Raw genomic sequence first — 11557 nt, forward strand, 5'->3', positions numbered from 1 at the left:
CAAAGAACTAAAAATAGAAATTCCATTTGACCCAACTATTCCCCTTCTTGGCATCTGCCCGATAGCGTTAAAGACATCATACCACTGGGGCCGGGGATTTAGCTCAGTGGTTTCACCGCCTGCTGCACAAGCGCAAGGACCCAAGTTTGATCCCCGGTACCAAAAAAAATAAAAAGACATCATACCACAGAGATATATGTATATTATATGTCAGTCAACAGAGGAATGGGTAAAGAAAATGTGGTATTTATACACAATGGAGTAATACTCTTCCATAAAAGGATAAACTTGAGTCATTTGTAGAAATATGGATGCACCTTGAGACCATAAATAAAAGACAGATAATAGGGAAAAAGAGAAAAAAAAAATTGCTATCCAGTAGATAATGTATCTAAAAGTGTACCTTGACTTAGTACAATTATCTTACATGTTTTGTATGGCTTTGGCCTATTGTTCTGGTTTTTAATCTATATACATGATAATTAACTTTATAAGGTATTATAAATAAATGAATCTGATGCTGGAAAAATAAAATGGAGGGGTAGAGGGAAGGGGAAAACAAATAACAAAAAGGAGAACTGAAATGTGTTATGTACATGTACTATTTTCCTACAGTGAATATAATCATTATGTACTGGAAGCACATACTAATAAAATCAAAAAAAGAGAGAGAAAGGAAGGAAGGAAAGGGAAAAGAGAGAGGAAGAAAGGGCTACAGGGAGTGAGGAAAGGAGGGAGAAAAGATTAGTCCCTTAAGCAGCAATTCTCATCCTTCTCCTAAGAGATATTTCAAACATTTTATGAAGAAATTATAAAAAAGGAAACAAAACCAGTGATGTTTTGAATGGTAATGGGAAGTCTCATAGCAGCCCATGACCACTTTGGAGGAGGGAGAAGTGAAACATCTGCTTAAAGACACCAAAGAAGTTTTGTTATTATTTTTGTTGTTTTTCTAATGGCCCAAGCACCAATCTGAAGATTCCGCTATGAAATCACTGAAGTTATATCAAGATGCCCTTTTTATTCAATGAGAGCCCTTAGAGGGGGTGGAACAAGTTTCCATGTCACATAAATCAAAAAAGATAATAAATAAAAAGGAAGAAATGAAAAATGATGTAATGCTATTTAGCTATTTAGCTCTGCCAGATGCTTCTGTAGCAAATAAGGAATCCCAGCAAGTAAAATGCACATCCTGTTATTTTCCCAATAGCTTCAACAAGTTATTTTGTGTGGAACCTTGGGACTCAGCTCTCAACAGTTTTATAATCCTTGGTCAAACTTTTCAATAGTATTTGGGGCAGGCATGACTAGGCAGCTAGATTATACACATTGACTTTCCACTTGCAGATACACAATATTTACTTTTCAGGTAGGCCAGGGATTTAGCTCAGTGGCACTGTGCCTGCCTTGCAGGTGCAAGGTCCTGAGTTTGATATCTGGTACAAAAAAAAAGAATATTTACTTTTCAGGGTAAATCAATAAACCATCTGACCAATTAATCCACAGATTCTTTGCACCTCATGAATGCTAAGCAAAGACGGTAGATGAAAAAGCCTCAGAAACACATGCAAGTTGAATTTCCTCTAATGGTTCTTCATATAATCATGAAAAAGACTGCCAGTAACCAGCAGTCTTCTACGTCACAGCCACTTGGGTGCAAAAACACTGACAGTATCTCTTCAGAGGAGAATTTAGTTCTGTGGTTTATGGAGACCCACACTCAGGCAGTATATAATATCAAATTTCAGAAATAGTGGCAAAGTTTTACAATCTTTACAAACTCTTAAAGTCCTCTTCCCTTCTTGTCACTTAGTTTGTTATTCAATTTTCTCCACAATCAATATTCAAATTTTTAAAACAATATTCCTTAATGATTCTCCATTCTAGCCAAATTGATCTTCTGGTTTCCTGAATAGAGTGTGCTTTCCTACCTCTCTGCCTCTGTTCAAACCATTAGCCCACTCAAAATGTCATCACTCCCCCCTCCCTAACTGTTCTTTCCCATCATAAATCCCAGTCCTCCATCTAACCCCCACTTAAATGCCACCTCTGCCAGAAACATTTCTTTGCCACAGGGATTTGTCCTTTCCCTGAATTAACTGTTTTTACACACACTTGCTAAATGACCATTCTTATATGACCATGTAACTTCTCATTTACGTGTGTTTTTCCCTCCCAAAAATATTACTCAGCCACCTATTGACCACTTCTACTTGGGTGACTACCATATTGCAAATTGAGCAAATCTACCATCAAGCCTGTGTCCTTCTTTATTCCTATTACCAGAACCATTGTCTTTATATGTCAGCCAGGCTAAAAACCATGGGTTCACTTTCAGTCTTCTTCCTCTTCAATATTTCCCATATTCAGTCACCAGGGCTTGTGAATTCTAGCAATGTTATATCTCTTGCAACCACAAACCTTTTCCATTTCCACTGCCAACACCCTTGTTTAGACCTTTATTTCCTTGCCTGGATTATTTCAAAAGTCTCCCACTGGCCTTTCTGACTCTAGTTTCCCCACCTCTAGTCCAATCTAAACACCCTAGCGAGATTAATCTCCCTAAATACAACTCTGACTCACATTACTTCTCTATGTAAACACCTTCAATGGCATCTCAAAGCCTATCAACTAAAGTATAAATATCTCAATCTGACATGAACTAGGCCAAGTGTAGTGGATGCTATGGTATGCCACCAAGATCCCCTATACCGGGATACTCATTCATTCCTCCAGATGCCAGCAATGTTGGCTTCTAACAGATCACAGTTAAACCCCTCTTCAGAAATTGTCCTTGGCAATTGAAGATACTTGGCCCAAGTTTTATCTCCTCCCCAGAGGCTGCCCACATCCAGTGACTGCTTGCTGTGAGGATACAAAGGCCCAGAACCTTGCCTCAATTCAGGACAACTTTGTAGGATCATGTCAGCTTCTGAATGCCACATGGTATCAGCTGAGAGCCCTTCTGAAACTTCATTTTAGTTCAATTTCTCCCTCTACCATATTCCCCCCCACACTCCCTCACAGTTATTGATTCCAAATAAACTTCCTCCCCTAGAATCTTCATCTCAGATTTAGTATTCAGAAAATACAATGTCAGATACTCCACCATTTTTCTTTCATATATTTTACTTCTGTCTTTTACATATCCTATACTTCACTCACAGTGGGTAATCTGACATTCCATACAGACACTTCGTTCATTGTTACTCACTTATCACTCAAAAAAGTATCTATTTACTATCTAAAATGTTCCGGGTTTTCAAAGAGATAATGGCTTAAAGTGATAAAGACAGTAAACAGACCCTGAGCATACAATATTAGTAGTTGCTATAGATTAGATATGGTTTGAGTGCTGGGAGTTTGATCTCCTATGTGCCAGTATTAAGAATCAGCAGTACCTGTAAGAGGTGAGGCTTAGTGAAAGTTAATTCATTCACTGGGGGCATTGCCCTTGGAAAAGATTAACATAGTTCTTGTGGAATCCCAGTTAGTTCATGCAAGAATGAACACAAGGAGAGTGGCCTGATTGGAGGCACAGGCACAGCATCAACCAAATGTATAGTAATAGAAAACTGGAGGTAAGATTGAAAAAAGCCATCATATAAGCAGGAGGAAACCCAAAAGAATGTAGGGGTCACCAAAGCCAAGAGAAGACTTCAAGATAAAACAAGTGATCAATATTAGCAAATACTGTTCAAAATAAATAAAGCAAGGTCCAAAAAAAGTATCCACTGATTAGAAACACCTCTGTGCCTTTGTTCAAACTATCCCCCTGGTTTGAAATGTCCTTTTCCCACAACCAGAGATCATAGAAACACCTCCATCTTTCATGAGTTCAAATTACCTCACATTTGCATGGTGATTTACTAAACATCATCAGCACTTACCTCATTTACTGACTGTAAGAGTCTTAGAGTTAAAACCTCCTATGCATCTAGGCATCCTCTCAGCTCACTGAAATATAGATGCCTTAGGTTTAGAAAAGACACCAATTTTGTGGTGAAAGCTTCAAGAAAGAACAGAATCTAAGGATGGGAAGAGCTAATCTCAGGGCAGAACTACTGCTTGTCCCTGTCAGCCAGAGGCCATAAGCAAGACAATCCTACCTGAGATATTCTTTGTCCACATATGCAAACTTAGTGAATGAAATGGCAGTGGCAAGGCCATCCTAGCTGTCATAACATTAATTTTGTGCACCAGCTTAGTGCTGCGCCTGATGCAAAATGCCCCCATTTTCCAGAGCCTGGTTGACCTCACTTACCCGCAAAATGCAGGTCATGAATAACAAGTGATAAGCAGGAATTCATCTTCTGACTTTTTTTCCCCACCTGGAGTGTAAACAGCTAAAGAGGAAAGCCTATTTGAATAACTGCAACTGCCAACTTCTCTTACCCTCTTGTATTTAATGAAGCTATTTCGTTTTATGGATGCTTCAACAAAGCTGACAGAGAGAAGGCAGTTACAAATAGAAAACATGAAGCAACTTGCTGAGTCCTCAATGTGAGGTCGAAGGCTTGCTTTGTCACAGCCCAGCAAACCAATGTTTTTATGATTCTTTTTTCAAATACAGATCAAAACCTAACCTCGAAGAAAATTCTTGCTCTCCTCCAAAGTGTCAACATGAGAGTATTTCAAGGCAGCTTGAGAGAGAGGCAGTGGCTAATACTAACAACTGAAGCAAAATAATGTGGTACATTTTTTGGAAACATTCAGTCCAGAGCACCAAAATCTGCTGCACAGGAATCATTCTGCCCTTCCCCCACTCTTGCGTAAGCAACACTCCTCTTAAGTCCTCAAGAGGCCTTGGCATTTAGAGCACTGGCAAATATTTATTCATTGCCCTGCAGAGCACCTTAAATGTGGTAGCGCCTTGATGGTGGTGACACTGAACAGTGGTAACAAATAGCCCTTTAAGCATTACGTCTTTATAAATGGAGGGAGAGCAGGGTGGTGAAAATAAATGTTAACAAGGGTAGAAAATCCCAGCAGCCTGAATTGGGAATACATTGCCTAAAGAAACTTTGGGTCAATAAGAAGTTAGTAAACACCTATTAACATTAAGTCCTGCAGGAGTACAGATGGCTCCCTCTATTCATCACCCCATTTTGTCATTTCAGCACTGCCTCCATATTAACATTAGGTGTAATATTGCACACCTCCCTTCTGAACAGCTTTACTCTTATGCTGTGGTTTCCACCAATAACACTGAGTGGGTAAAACACACGATCATCTTCTTGTTGATCCTTCTTGCTACAAGGGTCCCAAGGCACAAGGCATGATAAAAGTGGAGCCAGCTGTATAAAGGCATTTCATACAGGAGAGTCATATAAATCTGAAGATCAGGAAAAAAATTAGAAATTTAATCTGATGCCAGCATTTTATATGATTGTTAAAGAAATTTTAAACAAGTAGAGACAGAAATGTTTTAAGAAGAATTTATTATTATACTTACCTTCTCAGAACTAGTTCTATTTTCTGTGTGCTCCCTCTGTCTTAAACACCTGCAATATTAGAATCCTATCATAATATAATACCATGCTATATTTTATAATGTTAAACACCCCAAACACATACAGAGCCCACAGCTGTCTTACAGGCCTTCAGGGAGAACATGGATACAGAAGTTAAACTATTTAGATAGAAAAGAATATTCCCCAAACACCAATTACAGTGTACAGTATACAGTGTACATTAAAATGAGGAGAAAGTTATTTGTATTAAGCCAGAAAATTCTCTCCTATAGGTAGTTATAATAATAATAATAGGTAGAATACTGACAACAATCCTATGGAATATAACTACTATCATCCCCATTTTAGTTAGGGATTAGCAAACTAGTGCTTGAAGAGGTTAAGTAATTTTCCCATTGTCCTAAAAGTCTGATACCTAATACATGAGGCAGCAAGGATTTGAATCTAAGCTGTCAGGCCCCAAAGACTTCCTCTTCACCACTATGCCTAGGTGTAGGCTTTACACAAATAAACAACACACAAGATCGATTTCCAAACAGATTTCCCAGATCTTAAAAAAAAAGTTTCATTGTATATACAAAATGTGACATTTTTCTACTTTTAAAATACATTATGGAACTGCTGACCTAAAATAGTAAACAAGACAGTATTTCAGTTTTCAAGTTGCCTTTTCCACTGATGTTTCACTAAATAATCTTTATAACAAATTAGCATGATTAGTTCCAGCTTAATATTAACATTTTTAAGGAACTTTGATTTTTCTCTTAGAGGATGCTTTTTTAAAAAAACTAAATCTTTAGCATCTATATCTTTTGGTAATCATAACTTATTTTATTTCTAATAGTTTATTAGTGAAAATTATGCTTGGTTTGACTTAAATTATACAAATTGGACATGGAGGCACTTTCCACTAAGGTTATATGAAAGATTTCAGTAATTACCATTTATTTTACCAATGGGAAATTAACTATAACCTCAAGAGAGCCCTCTTAAAAATGAAGTCAGAATTTTTTTAAATGGTCAAAATAAGAAATGACTTCTTTGTCAAACACTTATACTTTCAAGCTGATCAAATTCTCCAAACTATCAAATTAGAAATCACTGTCATAAATTAAATTCACTGTAGAATTATAAAATAATTTAATTGAGTAACTGTAGCTCAATAAAATTTAACAGATGACTATAATATGACTAAGTAGTGAATAGCACTCCCAAACAAGTATCTACACTATTTATATGCAGGAAATAAAAAAGTTATTCATTGATTAAATGTTAAAGATCAACCTCTTTTTAGTTTTTCCTAAGTAGCGTGTAGGTCCCAACAGTTAATTTTTCACTAACTTTTCAAGATAAAATTAAAACTTGATTTAAAGAAAAAGGATAAATTAAGCATGCCAATTTCTAAAGTACTTCTTGTGGAAGTTGATTTTTTTTATAAACAGGACACCATAATAGATATTAATAATTAAAAATTCAAAAACAGGTCCCATAGAACTTTAACAACAGATTTGGCTGCTGTCATTTCTACTCTACGTTGTTCTTTCCTTTTTCCATTTTCTCTCTTTCCAGTTTTACTAAGGTATTATTGACAAATTAAAATTCCATATATTTAGGATGTACTTACATATTTAATATATAAAAACTTCATATTTTGATAAACATTATAAAATAATCACTATGATCAAGCTAAGGAGTATATCCACTCCTCACATAATTACTTTTGTGCCTGCACTTATTTGTTTGTGTATGTATATGAGAACACTTAAGATCTACCTTCTTGAAATCTCAAGTATATAATTGAGTATTTTACTATAGTGAAATACATTTTTTTTTTTTTTTTGGTACCGGGAATTGAACTTGGAACCTTGCACTTGCGAGGGAGACAGCAGAACCACTGAGCTAAATCCCTGGCTCTATATTATTTTTAACTATGGTCACATTACTGTGGATTAGATCTTCAGAGTTTACTCATCTTGTGTAACTAAAACTTTGTACTCTCTGACCAACATCTTTCCAGTTCTCTCTCTACAAGCCCTGGCAACTACCATTCTATCCTCTACTTCTACAGGTTTGATTGTTTTAGATTCCTTATATGACATGTGATCGAAAAATACCGTGTGTGTTTAATTTTTTTAATTTATTATAGTAAGAGACACGTTGACATTAATCCTCTTCAAAATACTCTCCCTCACTTCAAACACTCTTATCTCATTGCTCTTACTACTTTCTGAAGCAGTTCTCAAAGTCCTTTTCCATGAGTGTGTTTCATTACAAGTCATGGCTGCCTCCACGTCCTGAATCAATTCAAAACATTCACCTTTCATGGTCATTTTGATTTAGGAGAAGAGCTAGAAGCTGCACAAATCCAGTGAATAAGGTCGATGAAGACACACTGTATTGTTTTTTCACTAGCCTGCTTTTCCACTATATGCCACATGGTACCAGCATTCAAAGTATTTTTTATCATCTCTCACAAAGACACACACAAAAAGGACTTCCAGAACTAGTCCTGAAAGTGGCAAAAATGATGGCACAGATGGGTTTGAAGTGGCAGGAATAATTTTGAGAGAGATTAATGGCCATGTGTCTTTTATTGTAATTTTTAAAATTTAAACATTCACCATATTTCTGATCACTCCTTGTGTAGGTAAAAGTATGTAGTATCTGTCTTCCTATGTCTGGCTTATTTTACTTAGCTAATGTCCTCCAGGTACATATATATTACTTCAAATGCCAAGATAACCTTTTTTAAGGTTCAATAATATTCCATTGTATATAATATACATTTTCTTTATCCATTCTTCCATCAACAGACATTATGTTGTTTCCATATATTAGCTATTGTGAATAATGCTGTAATAAACACAGGAATGAAAATGTCTCAAGGTACTGGCTTCAGTTCCTTTGGCTATATACCCAGTAGAGGAATTGCTGTATTTTTAATTTTTTTAAGAACCCTCCACATTTTTTTCCATGATGGCTGTCCTACTTTACATTCCCACCATCAGAATACAGGATGTTGTTTTTTCCACATATTCTCAACATTTTGTCTTTTTGATAACAGGCTAACAAATGTAAGGTAAGATATCATGGTGTGATTGGCTTTTAGCCACTGTTAAGCAACTTTTCATGTATCTGTTGGCCATATGTATTTCTTCTTAGCAGGAATGTCTCTTTAGTTTCTTTGCATTTTTTATTAGATTATTTGTTTTCTTACTATTGAGTTTAGGAATGAATTCCTTATGTTTTTCATTTTAACCTCTTATATGATAATATAGTTGCACATATTTTCTCGCATTCTGTATATTGCCTTTTATTCTGTTGATTGTTTCCTTTTCTGTGAAGAAGCTTTTTGGTATTTTTCCCCTATTTGATATAATCACACCTGTCTGATTTTGCTTTTGGTGTCATATTTTTTAAAAATCAGTGCTGGAGTGGGTGGTGGCAGTTGGTGTTAGCAGTCAGGCTCTGCTGGGTAAGGGATAGCTTGACTGATTTAGGGGTTGTCTTTAGTTTAATTTTTCTTTTCTAGCTTTCTATTGTTAGTTAGTATGCACGTTTCAATTCTGAGGCCATATCAGACAACCGAGCCACGGAACAGGCAGCTGAGTATGTCCCAGAGAAGGTGAAGAAAGCCAAAAAGAAATTAGAAGAAAATCCATATGACCTTGATGCTTGGAGCATTCTCATTCGAGAGGCACAGAATCAACCTATAGACAAAGCATGGAAGACTTATGAGCGCCTTGTTGCCCAGTTTCCCAGTTCTGGCAGATTCTGGAAACTGTACATTGAAGCGGCAATTAAAGCTAAAAATTATGACAAAGTTGAAAAGCTATTTCAGAGATGCCTTATGAAGGTTTTGCACATTGATTTATGGAAGTGTTATCTTTCATATGTCTGAGAAACCACAGGTAAACTACCAACTTACAAAGAGAAAATGGCTCAAGCTTATGACTTTGCACTGGATAAAATTGGAATGGAAATTCTGTCCTATCAGATTTGGGTGTATTATATCAATTTTCTAAAAGGCGTGGAAGCTGTTGGATCTTATGCAGAAAACCAGAGAATAACAGCTGTCTGAAGAGTTTATCAACAAGGTTGTGTTAATCCAATGATCAACACTGAACAACTCTGGAGAGACTATAACAAATATGAAGAGGGTATCAATATTCATTTAGCTAAGAAAAAGATTGAAGATCGGAGTAGAGACTACATGAATGCTAGGCGTGTAGCAAAGGATTATGAGACAGTAATGAAAGGGTCCTTTTGTACAGTGGATGAGCTGATGGAAATTTCCCGAAGATGCAAGATACCAAATACTGTAGCGGAAGCCGTGAGGATTATCACAGGGCGGCCCCAGTGCTGGCTGAGGAAGGCAATGGCCCAGCAGAGAGTAATGCAGTGTTCACCAAGGCCGTCAAAAGCCCCAACGAGGATTCGAATGAAGAAGGAAATCCAATGAGGCAGGCTCAGAAGCTGCCTCTCTGAGAAAACCTACAGGATTCCCTTTTGCCTCTGAAGTCGTATGTTTAAGAGATAACACTTTGTTATAAGGTTCTTGGAAACAAAGTTGTATTGTCATTAGTGCCTCTACTATATGGTTCTTGAGGAAAAAAAAAAAACCTGTGTGAATTTTAGAATATGGAACAGACCTATGCTCCAAGCAAGATTAGGTTTTCAAAAATGTGAGAACAGTACAAAATGGCAGAACCACATTTTGTTTGTTGGTACCAGGGATCAAACTCTGGGACCATGTGTTTGTGAGACATGCAGCGGAACCATTGAGCTAAATCCCCAGCCCACAGAACTATGTTTTGTCCCCTCTTCAAGGGCATATTGTCTGGGCCATTTGAAGATTTGTGAGTTTTCCAGTTTTATTTTAAGAACTGGATGGCTAATGATTGTAAACCATTTTATCACATTTTCTGAAAAATAGTTGTTCTCAGTTTGCTTATGTAGAGTCCTGCCTTATTGGTTTTTTATTTATGGCAGAATGTATGGAGTCTGTTTTGTAGTTTAAAATTTTAAAGCAGTCCTTTAAAAAATAAAAGGATCTCAAAAACAAAGAAATCAGTGCCTAGACCAATGTCAAGAAGTGTTTTCTCTATGTTTTCTTCTAGTAATTTTATGATGTGAGTCTTTTTACATTTCAGTCTATAAACTATTTTGAGATTGGTTTAGTATATGATTTAAAATAAGGGTCTAATTTCATTCTTCATGTTGATATCCTGTTTTCCCAATTCCATTTATCAAAGAGACTATCCTTCCCCTAGTGAGTGTTCCTGGCACTATTATTAAAAATTGATTGAGTATAGATTTGTGAATTTACTTCTGGACTCTCTATTCTGTTCCATTGGTCTGTATGCATGTTTTTATACTAGTACTATAATTATTTACATAGTGTAGCTTTGTAATATGTTTTGGATTCAGAAAGTGTGATTCCTCCAACTTTGTTCTTCTTATTCAAGACTGTTATTATTATTCAAGGATTTTTGTGGTTTCCTATGAATTTTAGTATTTTTTTCCATTTCTGTACAGTATGTTAATGAAATTGCCTATCAGATTGCATTAAATCTGTAGATCACTTTGGGTAACATTTTAGTAATATTAATTCTTCCAATCCATTAACACTGAATATCTTTCCATTTATCTGGTTTTTTATTTAATTTCCTTCATCAATGTTTTATAATTTTTAGTGTGCAAGTCTTTCACCTTTTTGGGTTAGTTTATTTCTATGCATTTTATTTTTATTGATATTGTGAATGGAATTATTTTCTCAATTTTTCCTGATAATTTACTGTTTGTATATAAAAATAAAGCTAATTTTTTGCATGTTGATTTTGTAACTTGCAACTTTATTGAATTCATTTATTAATTCAGATAGGTTTTTGGCTGAGTCTTAGGGGCTTCTACTTACATGATCATATCATCTGCAGAAAAATTTCATTTCTTACTTTCTAATTTGGATGCCTTTTATTTCTTTTTTTATTTTTTTTACTTGAATTTCTAGTACTATGGTGAATAGATATGGCATGAGTGTACTCTTAGATGTTTTGGCCATATTTTCATGGAAAGAGATACAC

The 11557-nt window shown here is 35.8% G+C and overlaps 1 protein-coding gene across 1 annotated transcript in view; it reads left to right on the top strand.

The window, feature by feature from the left end:
• Efemp1 (EGF-like fibulin extracellular matrix protein 1) overlaps window positions 1-11312 on the top strand; it is a 97186-nt gene extending 85874 nt beyond the window's left edge. The window contains exon 11 of the mRNA XM_087216358.1: window positions 9007-11312. Within this exon, the coding sequence (XP_087072484.1) occupies window positions 9007-9024 (18 nt within the window). The 3' untranslated portion in view covers window positions 9025-11312. The remainder of the gene's footprint in view (window positions 1-9006) is intronic.
• Window positions 11313-11557: the final 245 nt, after the last annotated feature.

The sequence above is a fragment of the Heterocephalus glaber genome, unplaced genomic scaffold, assembly GCF_053883595.1.
Source record: "Heterocephalus glaber isolate CG9 unplaced genomic scaffold, H.glaber_assembly_v1.0 deba00001457, whole genome shotgun sequence".
In the NCBI taxonomy this organism is placed as follows: Eukaryota; Metazoa; Chordata; class Mammalia; order Rodentia; family Bathyergidae; genus Heterocephalus; species Heterocephalus glaber.